Genomic DNA, 27,639 nt, shown 5'->3' on the forward strand with positions numbered 1-27,639 from the left:
TGGTTTCAAAAGGGGGTAGAGATAAATGTCTGTTCCACCTATCATGTCTAATCACATAAACATGATAAAACCAATGGTCTGCTCCCTAAAGGTAAAATAGACCTCCACTGTGTCCCCCTTGAAATTTTAAATGATAACCTAAAAGAAAAAAAATCAATTTAGTTTACAGGAATATACCACTGTTTAATGTGGGCTATACATACACACTATATGCCTGTTTTTTTTTTATGATGAATGTAATTTAGTCACCTTACTTCAGAATTTGAACCGTTTTACCCAGTTGTAATGGAATGAATCCTGACATAATTCTGCAATTACTAGTCCTTAAATAATCCAAATAGCCCTGAAAAACCCTTATGAAATGCCTATTGAGTGATCTCCTGAAAGCATTATAACAGCCTGAGCTGGCTACTTTGTCAATAGAATAAGTAAAAATTAACCCTCAAAAGTTTATTCATAAGAAAACTCTAACATCTGGCAAAGTCTGAATTGTTGTTTGACAATTTATTACCTCCTTTAACTTCTAAGAACCCATTTAAAAGGTTAAGTTAATAACAATTGCTGGGGCCGGCCCAGTGGTGCAGTGGTTAAGTACACACATTCCACTTTGGCGGCCCGGGGTTCGTCGGTTCGGATCCTGGGTGCAGACATGGCACCGCTTGGCACACCACGCTGTGGTAGGTGTCCCACATATAAAGTGGAGGAAGATGGGCATGGATGTTAGCTCAGGGCCAGTCTTTCTCAGCAAAAAGAGGAGGATTGGCAGCAGTTGGCTCAGGGCTAATTTTCCTCCAAAAAAAAAAAAAAATTGCCAAGCTAAAAAACTGAACTATGGCATAGGCTATAGCTTACATATTACACGTGTAGCTGAGAACCCTGAGGGTCGGGGCGTCTGTCAGTAGTGACTGACCCGGGAGCCCAAGAACACTCTTCAGGGCTCTCCGTAGTCACAAACCAGTCCTGTTCATTTGTGAAAGAACAAAGAGAACTCTGGAAGACACTGTGCTATGTTTCAACGGGCACGAGGTCCTTTTCAGAAGTAAAAATGAATATTATACCTTATTTATGTGAACTACTACACATCGATCACATGAAATTGGGAGTTAATGAACCAAATTTTCTTTCCAAAGGAGTTAATTTCAGGTAGCAAAACCCGGAGGCGTGCCTATGGTATAAATAAAATCTTTAAACATGGATGCAGAACTCTTGCTGACTTCCTTATTAGAATTTGCTTCCAACCTACGTTGCAGATCTCCAAAGAATCTAAAGTATTTCCTTCATTTTATTTGTCCTCACAAAATATTACGAAGGGATGGAAAATCATGGTTTCACATTTTAAATTACCCTTAAGGGATCAAAAGTCATATGAGAATAGAGATTAGAGAAATTAAGCAATGTTTATTTTTAAAATACTGAGGGGAGGGGCCGGCCCCATGGCACAGTGGTTCAGTTTATCACGCCATGCTTTGGTGGCCTGGGTCCGCAGTTTCAGAGCCCAGGCGCAGGCCTACACTACTCACCAGTCGTCAGCCATGCTGTCACGGCAACCCACATATAAAGTGGAAGAAGACTGGAACAGATATTAGCTCAGGGCTAATCTTCCTTAGCAAAAAATAAAAAAATAAAAACACAATACTGAGGAGGATTCACCAGAGGACCTTTCCATGGAGAGCTGTGTGACACAAGCGTTCCACCTCACTCCACCTGCGGGGGCCTCACTCTGGGGACACCCACGTGTTCTGCGTCTACTGAATCGTTATCAATCGCTGGAGGCCCCGAGGCTTACAGTGTTTGTAGCGTCACAGGAGACAGTGAGAAAGCACACTATAAACCGTACGGGGGGCGACTTTTTCTTTAACACTTGGACTAAGGTAAGCAGGGAGGGAGCACTGAATTGCTGGCTGCGCTTTGAGAACGGCTCACCTTGTCTGCCTCTCCTCCTGACTACACCTCTGCCGAACGTGAGGCCGCAGCTACGGGGGCAATGAACCCCCAGCTAAGTGTTACTTAGAACGTAACTTCCTCTTGTGATTTTGCACTTCTGTTGGCACTGAATTATATCTGAGCACAAGCTAAAGACTGAACGCCGCCAGGCAAGTCCAGTCTGGGGTCTGGCTCTGGCATTATAAAGCCTCAGAGAGAACTCGGAGAGGCAGAGCGAGAGCCGGAATGGCTCCCACGACTCCCTTTCGAGAGATGGTTTTGTCTGAGGCCGCACAAAGAATCCAGGCAGTGCTGGGACTTAACTCAGGTCTTCTCATCCTAGCGGGGTCCCTTCCCCACACCATGCTGTTTATTTTAGCTTGGCTGTCAATATTTAAAAAGACATTTGTTTGAAACTGTTAGTTTTGCTCCAGTGCAAAGTCCAAAAGCTAAGAAAAACCCTCAAACAAGAATTACAACATGAACAGATAATCCCAAATCAATTCCACACGACAACAGGCCACGTCAAGTGCAGAGTCATGAGGGATACACGGCCTTGTCACAGACGTAGGGTTTTTTCGGCTTTATTGAGATATAATTCACATACCATAAAACTTGCCCTTTTTATACAATTCAGTGTTACTTAGTATATTCATAGAGTTGTGCAACCACGATACAACCACTACATAATTTCAGAACATTTTCATCACCCCAAAGAGAAACTCTGTACCCATTAGCAAGCACTCCCCATCCTTCACCCCCGACCCCCTGCCAGCCCCTGGAAACCACTAACCTACTTTCTATTTCTATGGATTTGTCTATTCTGGACATTTCATACTAATGGAAGCCAGCAACACGTGGTCTTTCATGATTGGCTTCTGTCACATGTTGGTTCACACAGTGGCCCCACACACGGAGGGCAGAGAGAGAAGGAAGAAAGAGGCAGACACTCGATGGGGAGGGGCAGGTTTAATCAGTGAGGGAACTTACTGACGACGCTCGTCTTGGGCAGCTACAGACGACCTCCGCACTGCCCACCAGAATCTTCAAAGTTTATGTAGAGGCCTTAATGGGGTTCAGTGACCTGGATCATCCAGATGGTCTCGAGACTCAGTGCTCTCTCAAGGCCATGACCCTGAAAATGACCCCCGCTGTGGGAACGGTGGGGAGTGTGCATTCCAAGGACGGGGAGGGGTGAGAATGTTTCCAATGCCCAGTTCTTGGGTCAAGTGGCGGTCATGTCCTCTCGATTACCTCCTCCCACATCACTTAGTGTGTTTGCACGGTTCATTCATGTTGGAGCACGTATCAGAAATTCATTCGTTTTTATGGCTGGATAATGTCTCATTGTGTGGATACACCACATTGTCTTTATCCATCCACCAGCTGATGGACATTCAGTTTATTTCCATCTTTTGTCTATTATGAATAGTGTTGCTATGAACATTTGTGTACAAATGTTTTTATGGACATGTTTTCAATTCTCTCGGGTAAATACTTGGGAATGGAAGTGCTGGGTTATGGTAACTCTATTTTTAATCTTTTAGAGGAACAGCCAGACTGTTTTCCAAAGCAGCCGCACCATTTTACATTCCCAGCAGCAGTGTAGGAGGGTTCCAACTCCCCACATCCCAGCCAACACTTACTATTGTCCACACTTTTGATCACAGCCAGCATAGTGGGTTGCGGTGGAGTTTTTATAACAAAAGTGACAGTTAGAAGACTCTGGGCAGGCACTCTCTGAGCAGCCACAGGGCCCCGTCACCCACTGGCATCAGGACAGCGGACAATACTGACAGCACGGCCCTATCCTCTGCCTGTGGCTCCTTCCTGACAGTTAACGGCAGTGGTTCCCAAAATGTGGTCCCCAGAGCAGCAGCACCAGCAGCACCTGGGAGCCAGGCGGAAATGCCGAGTCTCAGACTCTGCCCGAGACCTCCTGAGTCAGAGGCTGTGGGGTGGGGACAGCTCCAGTGACCCCAGTGAGTCTGACGCCGCCTGAGCACAGGGGAGGCAGAGTCTGCTGCACAGCGTCTTTGCCCCTCAGCGCCGGCTGTGACCACCTGGTTAGTGATGAGTAAGATGCACCAGATCCACCATCCCCTGCCAGTGACGATGACAGGGACCAAGAAGAGAGCCTTTTGAAGGATTCAATCATGCAACTCAGGTGGAAGGGCTTGACACCTGAAGGAGTGACACTACTGATGTAAAACGTTCACAGTAACTAATTTTGGACACAGAAAACTTAGCTGGAAGGTAAACAGGATTTTCACAAGCACCATCCAAGGCAGTAACCTAGATTAATTTCCCTCACACTTGCTGTTTGCAATATTCCTTATCCATTCAAAATTTCAAAGAGCATCTGTCATAGTTCTCCTCCAGCTCGCTGGAAGGAGGATGGCACAGGAGCTTCACAGAACAATGATTCGAAACAGTAAAGATGCTCACCGATACCACGTGAAACAGCGCACAAATCCTCCCTGGACTCCGTCTGTTGATCACCATCTAAAAAAATGAGGAAAAAGTACTCTCTGGAGAATTACTTTATGTTTCTTTCATAGACTGCCATTTACAAACCTTCTCTCTATACATTTCTTACAAGCTTACAGATTCAGTCATTAGGGAGGGAGGCCTCTTTGCAGCGCCGTCTTTGTTACCTTGTTCAGATGCTGGTCAGACTCCTGCTTCTCTGCATCTTCCCCTGGGAGAGACCAGCCTCGGGAAGTGAAGGCGGACTTGAGTCAAGGCGGGTTTGCTCTTGCTTAGCAACTTCCGCCAGGCCCCCAGGAGAGGGAGAACCCTCACGCGAGCACGGGGACGCAGAACGAGAACCACACCACTAAACAGCAGCAAACTCCGTGGGAGCGGAATTGCTGCAACGGTTGCATTTGTTCCTCCACGCCCAGCCCTCTCTCACTGGCCTGGTTTCATAGCATTTCTCTTGTTTGAGATATCATGGTGTCTCTGAGTAAGTTCCAAACCTTCTGATAGGTGTCCAGGACGTCCTGAGCAGTGGGTCTTTCTTCAGGAGCCTGGCTCTTACATGCCTTATGAATATCAAACAAATGGAATCGGACCATATCACTGCCTTCGACGTGCCCCAAAAGGAAACTGGTGACGTCTGGAATCTTCCAGATGTCGATCTTCTCATCATACGAGGGCATGAGATCATCACGAAAAGGCATGTCCTCTCCATAGGGCCACAGCTGCTCTGGAGCCACAAAATCGCCGTGCAGCTCCCTGTGGCCGCACTTCACCAAAGCCCCGGAGCTGCGGTTGAGCAGGGGCAAGGCGTCCAGGTCATTCACCACGATGCTGAAGTTCCGCGTCAGCAGATACTGGGACAGCGTCTTGCGCAGGTCGCTGGAGTCGCACATGACCAGCGTGCCCAGGGGGCTGTGGTGCAGGTAGTGGATGATGCTGACGTAGTCCATGGCCAGCTGCAGCCTGTGCTGCCACGTGTTCACGTTTTGGTACTTGGAAAGGTTTAGTGTTTCTTCCAGGTTGCTCAAGGCCCCTAAGGGGTGATATTCCGTAAGGACAGTGTTGTCTTCCTCACAGTAGCCCAGCAGCATGACAACATGCTGACTCTGCAAGGATTTCAGCATCTGCAGCCCGTGGAGGAAATCATCTTTCAGCTCCAGGCTGGTGAGCCGTGAGAGAGCAACTTTGTGTTCCTTCCACTCAGACAGAAAGACCTGAAACAAAGCCACAGAGAACATCAAACCCGGAACCTTCACCTGCGTTAGTGAGCAGGGAAACAACTCAGCAAAATATCTTCTAAGTGCTGGATGTGGTGCAGAGGGTACGGGACTTAATGAGACACACGTCGAGGCCGAGAGTTGCTCTTAGGCAAGTTACAAAGGCCACCTAAGAGCAAACCACAGCGCTCAGTGAGGCAAGCGCCACGTCCATGTGGAAAGGCACAGGGCAGGAGGAGGAACCGACAGGTCAGGGTGCTGAGGTCCGACTGGGGAGGGTGTTGGAAGGCTGCCAGGAGTCTCTCTGAAGGACGGTCGGGGCTTGCAGAGGATGTGGAGAACGGGGAGTATGTTCCCCAAGAGGGGACTGCATGTGCAAAGGCACAGAGTGGCAGATAGACTGCCAGTTCCAGAATCCTGCAGCACCAAAGAGGAGGGGAGGGAGAAGCCTGGAGACGTGGTCAGTCGAGATCTGGAGAATCCTACATAGGGAGTCGAGCCCAGCCAGACCATCACACTTAACAATATTACTCATTAATTTTAAAAGGCAGCATAGTAAACCACAAACAGGAATAGTTCTATGTAGGGAAAAGACTTTTACACGGCCTGCGCCTTTGTGTTACTTCAGCTGTAAAAGCAGGAGCTGAAATGCCACCAGTCCTGGCATCCCCAGCCATCCTGGCCCACAGCTAACAGCAGAGCAATCGCACAGCCCTGCCTGCCTCTCAGTGTTTACTAGCTGGAAAAGGGCTGCAGGAAGCGCTGTCATTAAGAACGCTGCTCTGCTTAAATCCCCAGAGGGAGGCAGCAGCCTGCAGAAGAGAGGACAGGCTCAGATGTCAGGATGTCGCTGCCCTGGGCTGCTTCTGCCCCCAGCACGCTGGCTCTCTCTCAGCTTCTGCTTCTTCATCGTTAAAATAAAGGTTATGGTTTTTGAAAGTAATTTGGGACATTATTTATCAAGAGCCTTTAACATTTAAGTCTAAAATCTATCTAAGGCAATAATCTGAAATAGAAAAAAAGCTCTAGGAATAAAAATCAGGTATTACTTATAAAAGCATAAATTGCAACCTACCCATCCATCAAAACCTGGGGGTAGTTCAGTTATGGTAGGACCACTCAGAAGAGTATTATGTGGTCAGCAAAATGCATACACTGAGGGAGCTTTCACAGACAAAAGTGACACTACAAATGAAAAAGGACATAAAATTATATGCAGTTCTAACTGCATAAAACAAGACAAAATTACATGGAAATCAAAGGAAACAGGCTAATATTTCAGTTCTCTTTATACAGTAAGATGCTGGATTATTTTTTTCTCTTACTTCTTTCGGTATTTCTTTGGTATTTTCCGACTTTTCCAGATGTATATTACTTTTATGTTTTAAAACATTTTTTTTATTGCAGTAACATTGGTTCATAACATTATATACATTTCAGGTGTACAGTGTTATATTTCGATTTCTGTGTAGATTGCATCATGTTCGCCACCCAAAGACTAATTACCAACCATCACCACACACAGGTGCCTAATCACTCCTTTCGCCCTCCTCTCTCCCCCCTTCCCCTCTGGTAACCACGGATCCAATCTCTGTCTCTATGTGATTATTGTTGTTTTTATCTTCTATTTGTGAGTGAGATCACACAGTATTTGACCTTCTCCCTCTGATATTTCTCTTAGCATGATACCCTCAAGGTCCATCCATGTTGTCACAAATGGCCAGATTTCATTGTTTTCTTTATGGCTGAGTAGTATTCCATTGAGTATATATACCACATCTTCTTTATCCATTTGTCCCTTGATGGGCACCTAGGTTACTTCTAAGTCTTGGCTATTGTAAATAATGCTGCAATGAACACAGGAGTAGTATATATTATTACGCATTCGTGTTTTCATGTTCTTTGGATAAATACCCAGCAGTGAAATAGCTGGATTGTATGGTAGTTCTATTCTTAATTTTTTGAGGAATCTCCATACTGTTTTCCATAGTGGCTGCACCAGTTTGCACTCCCACCAGCAGCGTCTGAGAGTTCCCTTTTTTCCACATCCTCTCCAACACTTACTTCTTGTCTTATTAATTACAGCCATTCAGATAAAATTTTTTTAAAAGAACTCAAAATATTATACCAAATATTGGTAGGCTAGAGGACTTTGAAGATTTTTTTTGGATCTGAGAAGGGAGGTTCATTAATGGAAAAACTCAGCTAACTACAGTTGACCCTTAATATTCAAGAGAGAAATCTTTCAAGATCTTCTCAAAAAATCAAATTTGAGAAATTTTACTATGGATCATAATTTCTGTTAAAAAGCCTTTTTGCTCTGGCTGCTACATTCACTAAAAGTTTAATGAATATATATATATATATATAAATTTTTATAGGGAGCATATTCTTTCTACAGATCTGCATCAGCATTGAGTTTGACATTGGACTCTAATAGCAAACCCTTATTTTTGTTGAGATCCATCACTTCCTAACACCCCTCTTCATGGTCCCCACTAGCACTGGCCAACCACTTTGGTTTTCTAGGCCCATTTTTCTCATAAATACAGCGATCACTCTAGGGACACCGCTACAACTTATTTCTCCATTTATTCAACAATAAATGGTGAGGAGGCCCAACCACAGGCCTCGGGACTCACTCCTGAACCCTCGTTTATGTTGTTAATTTTTGTGCCTCAGACAAATGAAAGACTATTAAATATTATTAGTCTTTGGGATCACTCACAAATATCTGAAATCTCCAGTGTTAAATATTTGCAAGTCAGGGATTGCTTAAGAATAGTTTCCCAGCAATCTCCAATTTAGTTGCTTTTTAACATTTTCTAAAACTTTGTCATTTAGAGAAAACAGCATTACCTTTTTTTTTAATTATAAAGTTAATCATGAATATTTTTCTTTGTAGAAATTCAGATACAGAAGGAGCAGATCTCCTCCCCCTGCATTTACTTCCCAACCCCAAGGAAACTCGTTAACTGGCTGGTTGGTGGCCTCCCAGGTGGTTTTCTGCACTTTTACTCGTATTAATGGACACAGAAAACAGCACTGGAGCCTGTTACATAAAGTGGGATTAAACATCAATATATTGCAACTGGTTTCTCCATCTAACCGATGCCTCAGAAATCTTTCCCCTATGTATATACAGCTCTAGGTCACTCTTTCGAAAGCTGCAGAATACTTCATAGTATGGGTATACTACCTATGCTGGTGTATTTTCGGTAAGGTTTTACATCATTTCTGTTTTAAAACTAAAGTAGAACTTAATAAAAATTTAGAAAATTTAGAATGGATGCTGTCAGAATAGATTAGGTTCTTTTTCTCACACAGCTCTGTAATTTTGTATAGACCTTTAACATGACTTATGTGATCTATTTTTAAAGACTTGATGGAGGTTCAAATTATTCCCCATTTTTTTCTTATTAACAACAGTGCTACAATGGATAGCCTTGTATCTACACCTCTGTGCACATCTGCAAGTGTTTTTATAAGCTAGGTAGGTAGACAGATTGCTGAATGAAGAAAATACACAGCCATCAGGACCCTCCAAATCTGTGCCAACACGTACTTTCACCAGTCGTGTAGGAATCTGATGTTCTATAGCCTTAATCACACTCGGTGTCATGAATCCTTGTAATTTGTGTCAATCTAATAGATGAAAACTATTTTACCGTTCCAATTTCTATTTCCCCGATTACTAATGAGACTCAGCACCTTTCATCTTCACTGGCATTTCTGTCTGTCTTCTGAAGAAAGCCTGTTCAATGTCCTTTTCCCAATTTTCTATGGGGTTGTTTGCTTTGTCCTTATTAATTTCTAGGAGCTCTTTCTATATTACCCATGTGATACTTCATTGTAAATGTAGGGACAAATTTTAGAAAGTAATTATTTAGTTTATGTGGTCTTTTGTAGTACAGAGAATTTACCTATTATGTAGTCAAATCTGTCTTCATTCATTTAACAAGTATTTATGTCAATAAAAAAACAAATAAATCTCTGCCTCTCTGTAATTTACACTCTGATGCAGGAGACAGACAATAAAGAAAATAAACAGGGAATGTATAAAGTGTACTGGGAGGTGGAACGTGCTTTGGGAGAAATGAGTCAGGGAAGGGCTTACAATTTTCACAGTGTTGGAGGAGCTCTCACTGGGGGGACATTTGAGCGAGAAGCTGAAGGATGCAGAGGAATGAGCCGTATGCTATCTGAGGAACTACATCCCGGGCAGAAAGAACAGCAAGGGCAAAGGCCCTGGGGCGGGAGCACATCTCCAGGCTGCCAGGTCAGCAAGGCCAGGGTGGCTGGAAGGCTGAGCAAAGGGAATGGCGCAGACGCTGGCGAGAGTGTGCAGACCTCGTAAGGCCTTTCAGTTGCTGAAAGCACCTGCCTTTACTCAGAGTGAGACAGAGCGCCACTGGAGGGTTCCGGGAAGAGGAGGGACGCTATTTGACTTACAATTTAATAGCAGCATTCTGGCTGCTGTGTTGAGAACAGACTGAAGGGGGCAGGAGTGGGGCAGGCGTGGAAGCAGACAGACCACTTCGGAGGCTGCTGAAATAATCTAGGTGCAAGATGATCGTGGCCTGGGTGAGGGGAGGGGATTCGGGTAGAAGTCTTAGGAGGGGTCAAATTCCGGATCTCTTCTCAGTGGAGAGACTATAACTTGCTGATGGATGGAACGTGGATGTGAGCTAGAGGCCAAGGATGTCTCCCAGGTTGGTGGTGTGAGCATGTGGACTGACGGAGTTTTCATTAACTGCAACAGGGAAGAATGAAGGAAGAGCAGGCTGCGGGGGACGATCTGGGACACACTGGGTTTGAGAAGGCTTCCAGACATCCCAGTGGAGAGGAAGACAGGCAGTTGGATAGAAAAGTCTAGAGAGTTCAAGGCAGAGGTCTCAGCTGCAGATAAACGCTTGAGACTGGATGTGGCCACCCAAAGAGCAAGTGTGGGAGAAGAAAGGCCCAAGGTTAAGAGGGATGAGGAGGTGGAGCCTGCAAAGTGGACACTGTGACTGCATACTTTTAAATATACAATTCATGTAACATCTGTTCTCCAGACAGCCCTAAGCATTAAAAACAGACCACATAAAATCCTGTTAAAGGTTACACAAAACCAGAGGGCTCCAGGGTAACATAAGAGAAAGAATCAGACCTACTCTTCTGACAGCACCCAACCCAAATTTTATGGCTCTTTAATGTACCATACTGTAATTTTAAAGGAAAAAGCACACAACTGTAAAAACTCTAACAGTGATTTGAGACCACTAAAGGCATCCTCACGAGCTGGGCACACAGATGATACATGAGGCCACACCGCCTTCTGCTCAACCCAAGTCAAAACACAGTGTGACCTGAATCAGGCTCTGGCTGTCCACAGCAAAGGGGCTGGGTCTGCTACCTTCTGGAAGAATTGGTTCTACACAATGTTTCTTCTTCCTCACTAGTACTGTTACCCCAAATCTACGTTTCCGAACATGGGCAGCCCCAGGAGACGTGGGTATTGCTGTCTTGAGATGGCCGGCAAGGCATCTATCTGGTTCTTTTAATGCAATCTTGGGCTTAAAAATCTAAAAGGGATGAATCCCAATTGTTATCCCCAGGGAATAAGACTGGGGACAAGGGGAGCAAGAGGCAGGAGAGGGCAACTTTTACTTGGTACTTTGCCTCCTTGTGACTATTTGAGTTGAATGTACTGCTTTTATAATTAAAAAAAAAAAGAAAAAGCAGTGTGTCAACCTGCCCGCCACAAACCAGTTATCTCATTCGGAGGCAAGGCTGCACACAGCTCCAGGCAGAGGTCACTTGCCCCAGTTCCAAACGCAAATCAAAAATACAGTCTGGGGAAAGCAGCGGGTAGCAGAGACTGTATGCAGATGAAACCATCAAAGCTCAGTGACATTTTCACATCTTGAGGTGACTGCAGGGTAGCTATTCTGGTTTAAACCCGACTCAGCCTGAACTAAGGCAGCCTGACTTCCAGCCTGTCACCCATACATTGTGCATCTGCTTCAACCCATTAAGATAAGGATGCATTAAACCTTAGTCCAAAGGAAAAGACCGCGGTGTGAAGACGAGGATGAATACTTCCTTCCCTGTGTGCCAGCACCAGTGTTCCCGAAGATAGGCTCCCTTTCCTAGCAGCAGGGCCGTGCTGACCCGCTGACCCGTAACTGAGCATCTCTTCAGAACTTTGAGGATTATGTATCTTGGGCGTGTGTGATGTACGCTCTTTGTTCTAAAAAGGTATAAACTGTACTGAAAACCATGCTTCTCCAGAACACTTCCTCCTTTGTGGAGACTGCCTTCCCAGGGTACAGTCCTCAGCATGGCTCAAGGAAAATTCGCCTTACACCTCCTGTCTATGGAACGGTGAGTGGTTATTTGCATTGACAAAAGCCAACATTTTATTTTATGTGGATTCAGCTCATGAGCCTTTGTGTTCTGGCCCTTAAAATGTGTTCTTTGAACCAGGCACCAGGCTGGACGCTGAGGACACACCCTTTATGCCCTCAGAGGACTCAGTTATAACAGAGACAACAGGGGCCGGCCCTGTGGCCAGGTGGTTGAGTTCCGGCGCTCAGCCTCTGCAGCCCAGGGTTTCTCCGGTTTGGATCCTGGGCGCCGACATGGCACCGCTCATCAGGCCACGCTGAGGCGGCGTCCCACACCCCACAACTAAAAGAAAAGCAAAAATCACCACAACTATGAAGGGGGGGCCTTTGTGGAGAAAAAGGAAAAATAAAATCTTAAGAGAGACAACAAAGCAGATGGCAGAGGAGAGCTCCCGACGGTGGGGCTCAGACAGAGGCGACAAAAAAACCCTCTTGGAGAAGGGCTATCTGAGCTAAGGCCTGGACGACCAGGAGCTGGCCACCGCCACACCAGAGATGGAGGAAGACAGCTGTCGGGCAGAGGAAGGCAACAGCCAAGGCCCCGAGGTGAGAAAGACCTTGCTCTTGATGAAGAAACAAATGAAAAGACGGGGTTGGCCCATGAGGGCGGGGCCGCTGGGGTGTGGAGGCGGCAGGGGTGGGGGTGTGGGCGGGGCCCTCTGGGGAGTGGCGGGGGGTAGCCCCCGGGGAGTGGAGGAGGTGAGGGGTGAGGGGGGCGGGGGGGGGGGGGGGGGGCAGGCGCCCATCCAGATCAGGGAGGGTGTGGCAGGTCTCAGTAAGAGGTGTGGCCTTTTTTCCTAAGGACAATAGGAGGCCACCAGAGGGGTTTTAGAGGAAGAGAGCGGCAACATCTGAACTGTGCTGAGGGGCCGACTGCCTGGTGGAGGGGCAGGGCGGAAGTAGAAGTGGGGAGACCGGTTCCAAGGAAGAGCTGATGGTGACTCGCTGCAGTGCGTCAGGGGTGAGAGAGATCATGGAACCAGTCTGATACGTTTTGAATATATAACTGACGGAACTTGCTCCTGGCTTAGTTAAGGTGGAGGGGGTGAGAGGACTCTAGACGACTCCCAGGTTTGGGCTCAGCAGCTGGGTAAGAAGTGATGGCACTTCCTGAGATAAGGAAGGCTGGGAGAAGAACAGGTTTCAGAGGGGGAAATTATCAGGAGGACATGGATGCTCCAGACACCCCTGGGCAGAGATATCAAATAAACAGGCGGATACACAGACCTGTGGCTCCGGGGAGAGGGGCAGGCTGGAGAGACAAATTTGGGAGTCGTCAGCATATAAAGAGCAATGGAGCTAGATTACATCACCTAAAGAAGACAAGAGGAGGATCCAGGAAAGAATCACGAGGAAGCAGCTTTCTCATCCTCAACCCTATTGACATTTTGGGCCCGATGATTTCCTGTTGAGGGTGAGCGCCATCCTGTGCACTGTAGGATGTTTTTAGCAGCATCCCTGGCCTCTACAAACTGGATGCCAGTATCACCTCTTCCCTCCACTGTTGTGACAACCACAGTTGCATCTCCCTTCATTGCTAATGTCCCCCGGAGGAGCAAATCACCTCTGGCTGAGAACCACTGATTTGGAGGCAAGAGAGGGAACAGACGCAGCAAAGGAGAGGAATTAGGAACGGCCAGTGAAGGAGGAGGAGCCCTGCGGCCCAGGGGTGCAAGGACAGGGGAGGAGCCAACCGGATCACGGGCTGCGGAAAGACCAAGTGAGAGGAAGCCAGGGCGACATCTGACCTGGAGTTTTTGTTGCGAGACTTGCAGAAGAACGATGAGGACAAGAGCCATGGAATCTCTGCTGCTGGGTGAATCGGGGAGTGGAGACAGGGCGGAGTATCAGACAGTGAGAACGTCATGGGATTGATACCCTGGGGGTCCCGTGAGACTAAGGTATTCTGGAAGCAGGGGTGCAGACAGAGAGGAGAGGAGGTCAGAGAGTGGGGCGTGCAGAACTTCGGTTACAGAAATTCCTGTGGAGAACCCTATGCCTCATGGCTTGGAGCGTCAGCGAGGAGGGATACCCGTGTGGAGAGGTGGTGGTGGCAGCAACGGGACAGTGCTCCATGCAGGGGCAGTTCAAGTAAGTGCCTCCATGGAGGAAAGGAGTCTACTCTGGGCCAGAACCCGCACAGGTTCTGGGGTTTCCAGCGGGGCAAGACACACATGGCTCCTGACGATGCTCGAAACACTTTTGCCCTGAGGGCAGGTTTTAGTCAAAGAAAGAAAAAATCAGTGTATCAGCCTTTTTAGTCACCCTTCACTTTAACAAACAAAACTCCATGACTCAGAGTTGGTACCCATAGTGTCAAACCCCATATTCGGATGGGCATCCTTTGGAGAGTTCCCTAAAATCAAATCTGCCCTCAAACAACGGTTTGTCACCATCGAAACTACCCAAAAACACATCCTTCAGGGTAAAACGCAATTCTGAAAAAGAAACTCCAAACACTTTCCGAGCGACCGCAAGGACACGGAAACGTGCGGGCAGGCCCGCGAGGTGAGGTGCCCGCCTGGAAGGCGACAGAGGGCCGGCTCCAAGTCCCCTCCTCTGCCTGCATCGCTCCTGGCGATTTCTCCACATCCTAGTGCTTTCAGTACCCCCAAATCTGTATCCCTGCCCTGCCCCCGCCCCGAACGCTCGACGTGTGCACCCACCCAGCCGCCTGAGTCTCCACTGGACATCTGAACAGCCTTAACGTGTCCACCTCACGCAGACACAGAATCTCTGCCTTCCCATCTTCCCTGTGCCCTGTTGCTCAGGCCAAGAACCTGGTAGTCAACCTCTCCTCCTCTTACACCCCACATCCACCATACGGGAGGTCCTATGAGCTCTGCCTTTAAAATACATCCAGGGGCTGGCCCGTGGCCGAGTGGTGAAGTCTTCGCGCTCTGCTGCGGCCGCCCAGGGTTTCACTGGTTCGGATCCTGGGCGTGGACACGGCACCGCTCATCGGGCCATGCTGAGGCGGCGTCCCACATGCTACCACTAGAAGGACCCACAACTGAAATATACAACTATGTACTTGGGAGATTTGGGGAGAAAAAGCAGAAATTAAAAAAAAAGAAGACTTGCAACAGTTGTTAGCTCAGGCGCCAATCTTTTAAAAAAAAAAAAAATCCAGAACCCACTGATTTCTCGCTACATTCACTGCTGACACCCTTGTCAAGCCATGACCATCTGTTACCTGCAATACTTAACTGACCCTCCACCCTGGCCAAGCCTCGGCCCTCTCCACACAGGTCGGGCCACCTCATCCCTCGCCTGAAACTGCTCCCATGATGCCCCAGTCCTCCCAGGCCCAGCATGGCCCTGCTCTGAGCTCCTGTGCTGTCAGCCCTTCCCATCCTGGCCTCTGGTCACACTGGCCCCCTCCTCAGCCCCAGACAACCAGGCATGTTCTGTCCTGGGGGCCCTGCTGGTACTCATCTTTCTTACTGGAACATCTTTCCCCAAATATCCACAGGGCTCACTCTGGATCACTCTGCCCAGCGAGAGTAACAAGCCCACAACTCTTTTCTTGCCCCGCTCCGTCTTCACAGCATGTATCACTAACATATTTTATTACACATCTGTCTCTTATTTTCTTGATTGTCTGACTCCACTGCTAGAAAGCAAGCTCCGAGGGTCCTTAGTTCGTTCACTGCCACACCCCTAGCACCCACAACAAATCAATCAGTCAGTTACCTTGTTTTATGGTTTCACTTTATATAAATTCCCTTCCTTCTCCTGCTGCAGGCCCACACACGCATTTTCTGCCCCCTGCCTGCCTCTGCCAGTCACTCAGCGCATCCTCATAAAGGAACTGTCTTTGTTCAGCCATCCTTAACTGGCTTCCAGTCACTGTTTCATCAGCAGCCTCAGCCACCATGAAACGACGACTGCCAAGACACAACATAAACCGGCTGCTGACAAGACAAGGGCTCTTAAAGCTTCAATTTGAGAACTGAATTCACCCCTTTGGTTTCTCTTTTTCTTTTTTGAGGAAGACTGGCCCTGAGCTAACATCCGTGCCCATCTTCCTCTACTTTATATGTAGGATGCCACCACAGCATGGCTTGATAAGCGGTGCATAGGTCCACACCTGGGATCCGAACTGGTGAACCCGGGCCACGAAAGCAGAACATGCGAACTTAACCACTGCGCCACCGGGCTGGCCTCTGGTTTCTCTTTTTAAAATAAAAAACTTTAAAACATCAATATACCACCATCATAGAGTTTGAAAAATAAGAGTGAAAGAATTGCCCATAATCTTCCACCATAGCACAGTTTCTATCATTCTTATAATTTTCTACATAAATACATAATTTTGCAGTTGGAAATAGTGTATTGTACAATTTTGTATTTTGCTTTTTTCACTTATCACTGTAAGATTTGTTTCACGTTGGTACATGGGGTTCCTAACTACACTTAATGGCTGCAGAATATTCTATCGAGTGGCTGGACCATCGTCTAATTAAGCGGTCCCCTGGGTCATTGTTTCCAGTTTTCTACCACTACATATGGCAAAGCAAAGTATCCTTGATGCAGGTAGCGTTTTCCCTTCCTTTGGACTATTAGGATAAAGTCTCAAACGTGAGATCACTGGGCTCAAGGGGAGAAACATTCGATGGCTCTTAACACACAACACCAAGTTGCTCTCCCGGGGCACCCGTGGGCGCTCCCAGGGCGGCGCGGTGGGAGCTCGAGGACTCACTCTCTTCACGGCTCCTTCCCCTACGCGCCTCAGCTGCCTCACTTCTGTCCTCAGCTCCTCACAGGACAGCCACGGGGAGCAGTTTTTCATCTGTCCCATTCTGAAGTAACCGTAGGGACAGCGACCTGCGTCCACGGCGGCCCGTCGAGGGGAAATGAAGAAGCGGTCAAGGCAGAGGTAGAGGAGTGCGTTCATGAGGGCCACGGCCAGCAGCAGCCCCACAACTGGGGGCACTTCTCTGTGGGGGAGACCTTTTCTACCATCCTGGGGCTTCTTTTCCATGTTGTTATCCTCTGTAATTTCCTAGAGTATAAAATGAAACAAGAAGTAATACCAGTCCATTTTGATTTCCATTAAGGTGTTCTGATGACAAGGACCGAAGGTGCCAACCCTCTCACGCCTCTGATGCTCACAGATCCCGCTCCCTTTAGCGTCATCGTGAGGACTAAAGAAGGTACTGAATACCAGGCTCATCCTAAATGTTCAGTCTCACCTGTGTCCATAAGCATTGTTTTTTATTACTGACCACAGCCTGGGTTCATCTATTTTAGGTTCAATGAGAAGGGAGAGGTGTGTGTCTGACTTCGTCTTTGTCTCTCCCACAGCAGTTTGCACTGAGCGGACATTCAATGAACAGTTAGTACAATGAAAGCAAACTGTGCATTTGTTAGTCGAGTGGGGCCGGGGAGGAAGATGGAAAAGAAGAGCAGTAGGCGATGAGCGAGGGTGGTGGGTGCGGGCTGGACTGAGGGCCTCCTGAACCTGGCTAAGAAGCGGGGATGTTCCCTGGAGACACTCCAAAGCTCCGTGATGTTTTTAAGAAGCCAAGGCTACTCTTCAGCCAGTGGGCAAGGTGCATTTCGGGTGGAAGAGACCGAGGCTGGGAGACTGGTCGGGGGCCCCGCCAACACTCCAGGACAAGAGCGGATGAGTGCGTGAGCTGGAATGACAGCGGTGAGAACGGAGAGAAGAGGACGTGGAGGTGACCCCCGCACCAAGCAACCACTGACGAGGTGCACACTCCCCATCCCTGCACTCCGGCTTGAGCACTGGAGCTGGGGGCGGCCCGCGGGGAGGCAGGTACCGCTGCCCTAACTGTCATCGGACGGTGGAGGGCCGGGGAGGGGAGGGCTGGGGAAGGACCCTGGACAGCGGGTGCCTGACCCAGGCTGCAACCAGAGAGGAAGTGTGTCGGTACTCTGACAGGGGGTTTGGCCGCACTAGTGTGTGCCAGCTGAGCATCAGCACCGGGGTGCACAGGGGACACCAGTGACAGAACTGACCCTGTGCTTCTTGTGTCTGAGTCGCCTCTGACAGGAACCATTCCCTTCCAGGGGCGTCTTCCTTCTCCCAGCTCAGGTCTCCATCCAGACACCTGGGTCAGTCAGTGTTCCAGTCGGCCCCGGGCACTGGTTTGAAAGTGCTCTGCCACAAAGCACCAAGAATGAGGGGTATTAAATAAAAATTGCAACTCTGCACACAGACAAATGGCAACAGTTCAAATGGCCCACCTCCCCAGATGGAAGTGCCTGTGTCCCTCAGGCTTTGAGCCCGGGAGCCGCAGGGAAGGCCTCCTGCAGCCCGGGCGCTGTCACTGAACCCTGTCAGCCTGTCTGGGCTCAGAGCCCTCATCCCCTCACAGCCTCTCTTTGGCCCCAGCTGGCTCCCTCCACCGCCATCACCATCTTCCGGCCACTCACTCATTCAACACAGACTAAGCAGCTGCTACGTGCCAGCCCTGCTCTAGGCACGGGGGTAAAAGAGTAAATAAAACAGACGGGGTTCTATCCTCCTGGAGCTTAGGGGGAAACGAGCAGGGAAGACAGACAATCAACAAGGAAACAAAAGTTTATCATCATGTCTGTGAGGAGGGTTAAAGGACAGAGAATACCAGGGAGAAGATTCCCTGAGCAGAGCAGTCCCAGAAACCTCTCTGAGCATGAGACCGGGAGCCAGGGCCAGCCAGGAACAAAATCAGGACTAGACAGCTCTTTCACTCCCGCTTCTGGAGGAAGCCAAGTCCACCTGCCTCCCCTTGAGCTGGGGCAACAGACCCTGATGGAGCCGGCCGCCGAGTCACCAGGAAACGGCATTTCTCCTAAGGACCGCTGCCACTAGTGCCCAACAACCCTCTTCTGTGAAGGACGACTGCTTTCACACTCACTGAGAAACTCTGTTCTCAAAAATCCCGGATGAGCAGGAAGGCTCTGGCTCGAGGCCTGGTGAGGAGAAGGGAGCGTCCCGCTCCTGCGCGGAGGAGCCAAGTCGCTCTGGCACAGAGCAGGCGCCTCTCGTCCAGCCCGGGCCAGAGCCGCAGATCAGCGGTTTCCGGAAACGACACTGCACATCTATGTGGACCTTGCAGTGTCCCAGGAAACCGACCCTGGGGTCCGCTTTGCAGTCAGACTGATCCTAACCTGTTTACAGGCAGCCCTGCTTGGCTCTGAGCCCATGCAAACCCCGCTTTGTTCAGCTTTGGCCTAAACCCCACCTGGTCCCCAATTCTGTGAGAGGCTCTTTCCTCTGCCTGAGACCCCAGGTGCGATGCTGTGCTGTCTCGCTCTCTGCAACAGCTCAGCAAACCTGCCAGGCTCGCCCCACGGCCCCTCTCTTCAAACTTGTGTCACCTCCTCCCCCACCCCCAGCTGATGGCCTTGTCTCCTATTTTCCCAAGAACAGAAGCCATCAGAGCACGGCCTCCAGCCTTGGCTCTGGGCCTGTGCGCAGCCCGCTTCCTCCTGCCTGCTCGGGTCGCCGCCGCGCAGTCTCTCCTTCTGCTCCTGAGTCACGCCCTGACTCCTCCATCACTCCAACACCCTCTCCTCACCCCACCTTCCCTCCACTTACTGCCCTGGTTCTCTCTTCCCTCTTCAGCAAACTCCTCAGAAGGGTAAGGATACTCACTCTCCAGCTCTCTCTGTGACTCATTTCTCTCAAACTCACTGCTACTCCCCCCACTGACCCTGTCACTAAACGCTAAACAGCAGTCAGTCCGCGGCCCGGCCTGACGTCTCAGCAGCATTTGGCTCATCACTCTCTCCTCGAAACGCTGTCTTCCCCTGGACCCAGGAAGCTGCACCTGGCAGCTCCTCGAGTCTTGGGCCTAAACGCGGGAGTGCCCAGGGCTCAGACTCTGTGGCGACTCTCCAGACCCACGACTCTCCACCTCCACCTGCAGCAGCCCCCAGATGCAACGCTCCAGCCCGGCCTCGCCAGCACGCTGGACCTGCCTCCCTCACACCTCCGTCTGGATGTCTGATGGACAACTCAGAAATGATATTTCACCTCAACAATAAAAAAACAAATAACTCAATTCAAAAATGGGCAAAGGACTTGAATAGATATATTCAGACAAGATTCAAACAAGATATACACATGGCCGATAGGCATGGGAAAAGATGCTCAACACCCTTAGTCGTCAGGGATACGCAAATCCAAACCTCACCGAGATGGCACCTCCCGTCCACTCGGACAGCTGGAATCAGAGTCAGATCACAACAAGTGTTGATGAGGGAGTGGAGAAAATGGGACCCCCACGCACTGTTGGTGGCAATGTAAAATGATGCAGCCACTGTAGAAAACAGTCTGGAAGCTTCTCAGAGGGTTAAACATTGAGTCACCATAGGACCTAGCAATTCCACTACTCGGTGTATACCCAAGAGAACTGAAAACATACCTTCATACAGACACTTGCACACGAATGTCCACAGCAGTGTTTTTCACAACAGCCAAAAGCTGGAAATACCTCAAACGTCCATCAAGTGACAAATGGATAAATAAAACATGATACATCCATACAATGGAATATTCCTCAGCCATAAAAAGGAGTAAGGCACTAATACCTGCAGCAACACAGATGGACCTTGAAAACATGATGCTCAACGAAACAGGCCAGACACAAAAGCCACAAATCATATAATTCTATTTATATGAAATGTCCAGAACAGGCAAATCCATAGAGACAGAATAGATTAGTGGTTGCCATGGGCCAGGTGAAAGGGGAAATGGGGAGTGGCTGCTAGTGGCTAGAGGATTTCTTTTGGAATGAAAATGTTCTGGAATTAGACAGTGGTGATGGTGGCACAACCTTGGGAATATACTAAAAATCACTGAATTGTACACTTTAAAACAGCAAATTTTATGGTATGTAAGTTATATCTCAACTTAAAAATACTTCCCAAACTCAATGTCTGCTCTTTCCCCCCAAATTCTCTACTCACTGTGTTCACAATCTCTGTAAGTGACAAGTCTATGCTTCCCGTTAGCCCGGCCAGTGAGGCCGCAGGTGAAGGGTCAGCACGGCGAGCCTGCTTCCTCTATGCAGGAAATTCTAGAAGTAATGGACTCTTCTGCAGAAGAGCATTCAGTACAGCTTTTCCTAATTAACAACAGGAAACGCCACTTTGCTTATCACCCATCAAGAGGTGCTCAGCAAACCAGCTCCAGCTTCACTCAACATGCCCCTCTCCTAGAAACGAGGCCACCTGCTCAGCCCACCGCCGTGGTCTTTCCAGCCGTACCCGTCAACCTGATGGCTGCTTGCTCACCTTTCTCATCAAGATTCCAGGCCTGCATTTTTCTCTCCAGCCCATTCCCTCCCATCATCTTCAGGGACTTCAACTGAAAATATAACGACTTGTACCACTCAGCCTCACAAACGGTCTCAGGAGCTTTTCCACCAGTACCCAATCCTTAGAAGGTGCTCTTAAATGAATGAAACAACCGCCTTCTCTTCTACAACACTCAAAGTGACCAAGTGTGTCTCAACTTAGACCTCAAGTCGGGACTAGCAAACTTTTTTCTATACAAGGCCAGACAGTAAATATTCAGGTTTAGGGGCCAGAGGCTAAAATTGAGTGGGGGCTCCATCACTGTGGCTTGTGGTGCACTGACCAGCAGTGCAAAGCGGTGAGAGGCCACATACTGTCTACCGTCTCTGTCACAGTTATTCAACTGACGCCAGAGAGCAAAGGGAGCCTCACACTGTGTAAACCAATGACCACGGCTGTGTTCTAGGAAATCTTTATTTATGGACACTAAATCTGAATTTCATATAGTTTTCATGTGTCACAAAAGACTGTCTGTCTTTTGATTTCCCCGCCAACTTTTAAAAAGGTGAAAAGCATTCTTAGCCTGCAGGCCATACAAAAATGGGTGGGGGGTAGCAGCCGGCCAAGGCCTGCGTAGGTGGTGATACTCCTGCGGGCCTGTCACAGGCCATCTACCCATCCTAAGTATCCCATGTGATCGCATCCCCACTCACATGGGTGCCCAGGTAAACGCTGCTGATTTCCGAGTCTCCACCGTGGCCCAGATCTTTCTCCTACACTTCACCCAGCTGGCTCCTCGAGATCGGGGACGTCTCTCTCCTGCCCCCAGCATGCCCCTTATCCAGGGCTCCCTCTCTGTGACAGGCACACAGCACACCCACTTGCTCAAGGCACAGAACAGGTGACTTGATTCCCCCCTCCTCTAACCTCTAAACCAATCAGTCACCGTCTACCGCGATTCCATCCCCCAGATGTCTCTCCAGTCTGCTCCTGCCTCCCCTTCCCGGTGCCCCCACCCTGGTCCACGCCACCAGCATCTCCTACCTGGGCTTCTGCAACAGTTTCCCCCACGGTCTCCCACTTCTTTCTCTTCGCCAATCCATTCTCCACATAGCAAAGAGGATCTTTTTTCCTTTCCTGAAATGTTTCAAGCACAAGGAAAATTACAAAATAAGATCCTGAGCATTCATCCAGCTTCGTCAAGTAACACTGCATCACATTTTCTTAAGATCTTTTTGAGAGAAGTAAAACATTACATATAGAGCTGAAGGCCCTTTGGACCCCTCCCAGTCTTATTCTGCTCCCTCCCAAGTGATCACCATCCTCAAGCTGGTGCGTCAGTAGTTCTCAAACAGTGGGCCCTGGACCTGCTGAGCAGCATCACCCGGCAACTCTCGAGAAATGCAGATTGCAAACCCACACTCAGACCCACAGAATCAGAAACTGTGAGGCGGAGCCCAGAAATCTGTCTCAACAAGTCCTCCAGGTGATTCCCGTGCTGCTAAAGTTTGAGAACCACTGGTGCATGTAATTCCCACACAGGCTTTTTATCTTCACCACATAAGTATGTGCCCAAAATAACAACGCATAATATATGTCTGTTTTCAAGCTTTATACAAGTGGTATTGTACTGTATATGCCCTTTAGCAACTTGCTTTTTTCAAAGCTCAACATTGGTTGTAAGGTTTATCCAAGTAGACTCATGAAACTCTAGTTTGCCATTTTTTCTTTTCTTTTTTTTGGTGAGGAAGATTGGCCCTGAGCTAACATCTGTGCCAATCTTCCTCTTTTTGCTTGAGGAAGATTGTCACTGAGCTAACGTTTGCGCCAACCTCCTCTATTTTATATGTGGGATGCTGCCACAGCATGGCTTGACACTCGGTATGTGGGTTCGCACCTGGATCTGAACCTGTGAACCCCAGGCCACCGAAGCAGATCGAGCAAATTTAACCACTACACCACCAGGCCAGCCCCGTAATTTGCCATTTTTGATCATCTAACTACACCACGACTAGCGAGACAAGTTTGCACACACCTCTGTGTGCACATGTGGAAGAGTTTCTCTGGCAGACACAGTGATCCTTCGCAAGGACAAATCTGATCACCTCTTTGCTTAAAAACATGATAAAGTCCAAACTCCCATAAGGCCCTCTGAGATCCAGCCTCTGTCCACCTCTCCAGACCCCTGCCTGCACCCTATGCCAGCCCGTGCTCTCCTCAGTCCTTGAAGGCCCCTCCCTGGGATGCCCAGGCGTGGCACAGTGTTTCTTCTTTTCTTGAGGAAGATTAGCCCTGAGCTAACTACTGCCAATCCTCCTCTTTTTGCTGAGGAAGACTGGCCCTGAGCTAACATCCATGCCCATCTTCCTCTAATTTATACGTGGGACGCCTACCACAGCATGGCTTTTTGCCAAGTGGTGCCATGTCCGCACCTGGGATCCGAACCAGAGAACCCCATGCGGCTCAGAAGCAGAAAGTGCGAACTTAACCGCTGCGCCACCAGGCTGGCCCCACGGTGTTCCTTCTTCCTCGAGTGTGAGCTCTGGGAAGACTGCCTGCCTTTTTGCTCACCCCTGTATCCGTGGTGGGTGGCATAAGGCAGGGACTCAGCAAAAAGGCACTGACTGCCTGACCACTCAGCCTCCCGTCTTCAGGGCCTCAGGCGCCTAGGCTGCTTCCTCTCTCCTGTGCTCTCACCCCGCTGCGGGGTCTCCATCTCTTCAGGGGCCTGTCCTCTGACCCCGTCATCCACCACCTCCTGCACTCTGACTTCACCAGCCCAAACCTCACGGGTGATCCTTCCAGCCCTCAGCCCTCCTTGCCGCTGACCTTCCACTGATGCCACCTTACCACCAGGGGAAGATTCAGCTTTTACAGGGTCTGAAGCTTACATAATTTTTTCTCTTTTGGAAGGATACCGCTTTCTTCATTTCCACTCAAAGGCTGTAAACATCAAATGTAGGGCTCTAGAAATTCATATTTTCTAATCTACATTAGATCTCCAACATTACCCAGTTACCCATTAGCCGTGAATGCATTTCCTGTCGACTCTGCAGGTATGTGCCTCACAGCCGTTCGATTGTCCCCAAGTCCTCACCGCCACTTCCGACCCCTCGCTCAGCAAAACGCTCGTCCAGAAATGCAATTTTCACACGGTGCCAACCTCACACCAATTCTATGGAGTAGATGTAATTAATATTCCCGTGTCAAAATAAGAGACTTGAGTCCGAGCTGAAATGGTTTATCCAAGGGCCCTAAACCGTCCATGCAGGAGCCAAGTTTTCCGGCCTCGACCCCACATTCCTCCTCCGCCTCCCGCCATGGTCGGCGCGGCGGCGCAGGGCGCGCCCGGTCCCCACGGCGGGGTCCCCACGGCAGGCTGCCCGGCCGCGCCCCGGAGGCGGGCTGAAGGAACTGTCTTTGCCCAGAAATAAGCAAAAAAGACACAAAGCTACTCGTTCTTAAAAATACCCTGCCAGTTAAGGAATAACGATTGTGGGGCCAGCGGGTAGGAGAAATCAGGCACTGTTTAGACACAAAAGACTCCCGACATTCACGGGAAAAAGCTGGTAACCGGGAAAAGACTGGGAACCACGGCTGTACACTCAGAGCTTAATTTAAAACCAACAAAAGCAACGGAACAGAATTCGCTTTTACCAATTTACAGAAATTTTACACAATCAAAGAAGAAATGGGTTAGCGTCGCCCAACACAAAATAGGGACAGAATCCCACTGTGCCAACACAGCACGGGGCACAGGGACGGATCGCTTCCACGACCCGGACGCCTGCTCACCGCCGCAGGCTCCACCGCACGGCCAGGCGGCGGCACCGGCCCCGCGGGCCCGGGACGGGAGGGGAGGGGAGGGGAGGGGACGGGAGGGCCGGCCGAGGCCGCCACCGGGGGCGCAGCCAGGGCGCGCCCGCCGCCCCGGCCCCTGGCCCCCAGCCCGCGGCATGCTCCGTCACGCCGCTCCCCCCGGGCGCCCCCAGCCCACCCGCCGCGCCGCTCCGCTCCTCCCCGACCCCCGCCCGCCAGGCCGCTCCCCCCCCCGCCAGGCCCACCCCCGCGGCCAGGCCCAACCCGGGCGCCCCCACCTGCGGCGCCCCGGCCGCCCCGCTCCAGCTGGAGGCGGCGTGCGCCTGCGCCTGCGCCTGCGCCTGCGTGGCCGGAAGCGAGCGGCGCAGGGCGAGCTCGAGGCCGCCCCCTGGCGTCCGCCTCCCGCCGCGCACCTGGAGGCGAGACGCCGAAACGCAGAGCCGGGCTTGGAGCGCGTCCGGATTCCAGCCCGGGTGCCCCGACCAGTGTCCTCTTCTGGTTCTTCGCTTCGAGCGTGTGGGGACGATGATGTGTGGCCCTGTTACTGGTTTAGTGCGGACGCCCGGTCCGGTGCTGGATACGGTGGAGAGGAGTTGTAAGGTCTAGATCTTTCAAAGAGCTCCCCAGCGTCGCAAAGCGGTCGTTCCCGAAAGGTGTCCTGAGACCAGAAGCTGATGCTGCACACCTCCCGGGAAACTGTTAGACGTGTACATTCTCGGCTCCTTCCCAGACCTGGGGGTGGGGCGCTGCAGTCAGGGCTCTAACCAGGCCTGCGGGTGATGCTGCGCCCCCGAAGGCTGAGAACCAGTGGCGGGAGGGAAACGCAGGGGCTCCGCCCAGACGGAGAGGCCGAGCTTCACGGGTTCGGGGGGCAGGCGGTCACGTGGACAAACCCCAGCGGGGAGGGCTATCCGAAGAGGGAGCGGGAAGGTGTCAGCCTGTCACACCGGCCTTCGTCCTTGGTGGAAGCTGACGCGGGAGAGGCTGCAGCGGCGAAAGGCAGGCATCGGGTTATATAACTTTCTGTTTGTTTAAATCAGAGGCGGCGTAATCTGCTTCTACACGGACACATTTCCAAGTTCGGCATCAAGAGAATAAACACGATGTGGGTTAAACAGCATAGCCTGGGCTGGCAGTCCAAACAATGAAAATTAAAATGAGTAGAAGCTACTTCCCTATCAGATTGGCAAATAGCAAAGAGAATGGTAATACCTGCTGATGGTGTCCAGGATCTAAAAGTTTCCCCACACCCACACCCATACGTGAGTGTAAATTTGTCTAAGCTGTACCAATTCCTCATAGTATAAAAGGTCCTAGCAGATCTCATTTCTAGGAATTTATCATGCAGAAATAATTGAATACCTGTGCAAGACGTATGTACAACAGATCTGTTGTTGATAAAGGATACGTATAGTAGGGAAAAAAATGTTTAACAATAGGGCTTTCTGAAAGAAATTATATTATATCCATACAACCATTAAAACTGATGCCGTACAATGGGTAGAGTTTCAATTTGAGAAGATGAAGTAGTTCAGGCTAGATGGCGGTCATGGTTGCGTAACAATGTGAATGTACATAGTGCTGCTTAAAAACAATTAAAATGGTAAATTTTACCACAGTAAAAACGTGATGCTGTAGATCTATATGTATGGACATGAAAGGATATTCATAATAATTCATAACATAAGGCTAAGGGTGGGGAAACAATCCTATTTTTAGAAATATAGCATATATATATTGGGCAATAGAAAATTTCCTATTTACCTTATATTTATTTTTTTAAAGACTAGCACCTGAGCTAACAACTCTTGCCAATCTGTTTTTTTTCTGCTTTTTTCCCCAAATCCCCCCAATACAAAGTTGTATATTTTAGTTGTGGTCCTTCTAGTTGTGGCATGTGGGACGCCCCCTCAGCGTGGCCTCATGAGCGGTGCCATGTCGACGCCCAGGATCTGAAGCCGCGAAACCCCGGCTGCCCAAGTGGAGCGCAGGAACTTAACCACTCGGCGACGGCCGGCCTCTTATATGTATTTCTGAATGTTTATATAATTAACATGTGTTACTCCATAAGTGTGTGTATATATGAAAGATGAGCCTGGTATCAATATGTGACTTGTATTAGAGAGATACCACTAAGGAGGATCATGAAATAAACCTGTCAAATAATAATTTTTTAAAAGAATGTAAAAGGAAAATGGGTGAGATATGAGACACTTTGAACACGAGAATTTTGAAGGGAAAAATAATCAGGAGTTGAAAACTGCCAAGGAAGGAGAAATTGAGGAAAGAAACAAAGTCAAGTGCAGTCAGCTTTGCTATAACATATTCTTAAAAAGCAAATTTATTTCAATTGGATTGATGTATTAGGAGATCATTTGAGCATGACACAAATTTCCCATTTGTTCATGTGTGATTTCATCCTGGAGAAACAGGAGGTGAGTGCAGGAAATGGCACCAGCTGAGCTGCACTGCATAGGGATGCACAAAACACTCACCTGCACGCCCTCAGCATCTACCAACACCCTCAGGTCATTGTGTGTGCTGTGAGC

General features: G+C 49.2%; 1 protein-coding gene across 23 annotated transcripts; it reads right to left on the bottom strand.

The window, feature by feature from the left end:
• Positions 1–2,491: 2,491 nt before the first annotated feature.
• Positions 2,492–26,324, bottom strand: POMK (protein O-mannose kinase). 23 transcript variants are annotated; one of them, XM_070253335.1, is made up of 8 exons: positions 25,369–25,393; positions 24,369–24,446; positions 22,316–22,408; positions 21,985–22,126; positions 20,942–21,099; positions 18,005–18,146; positions 16,722–17,024; positions 2,492–5,621 (listed from the first exon to the last, which is right to left on the bottom strand). In XM_070253335.1, exons 7-8 carry the CDS (start codon positions 17,001–17,003, stop codon positions 4,851–4,853), a joined length of 1,053 nt encoding a protein of 350 aa, XP_070109436.1. In that variant the 5' UTR covers positions 17,004–17,024; positions 18,005–18,146; positions 20,942–21,099; positions 21,985–22,126; positions 22,316–22,408; positions 24,369–24,446; positions 25,369–25,393; the 3' UTR covers positions 2,492–4,850. The 23 variants fall into 23 exon arrangements, 19 of the variants coding, with proteins under 19 accessions (XP_070109436.1, XP_070109431.1, XP_070109432.1 ...); XR_011433353.1 differs by lacking the exons at positions 21,985–22,126; positions 24,369–24,446 and having other exon boundaries at positions 2,492–4,428; positions 4,581–5,621; positions 25,369–25,505; XM_070253330.1 differs by lacking the exons at positions 21,985–22,126; positions 24,369–24,446; positions 25,369–25,393 and adding exons at positions 20,398–20,563; positions 25,504–26,061.
• Between the last annotated feature and the right edge of the window lie 1,315 nt (positions 26,325–27,639).

This window comes from Equus caballus, chromosome 27, assembly GCF_041296265.1.
Source record: "Equus caballus isolate H_3958 breed thoroughbred chromosome 27, TB-T2T, whole genome shotgun sequence".
In the NCBI taxonomy this organism is placed as follows: domain Eukaryota; kingdom Metazoa; phylum Chordata; class Mammalia; order Perissodactyla; family Equidae; genus Equus; species Equus caballus.

Excerpts from the sequence above, each read along its gene's own strand:
- POMK (XM_023630704.2), bottom strand. The coding sequence starts at position 17,003 with ATGGAAAAGAAGCCCCAGGATGGTAGAAAAGGTCTCCCCCACAGAGAA. Across the intron at positions 5,622-16,721 it reads GGGAAGGAGCCGTGAAGAGA|GTCTTTCTGTCTGAGTGGAA; the intron begins GTGAGTCCTCGA and ends GCTTTGTTTCAG.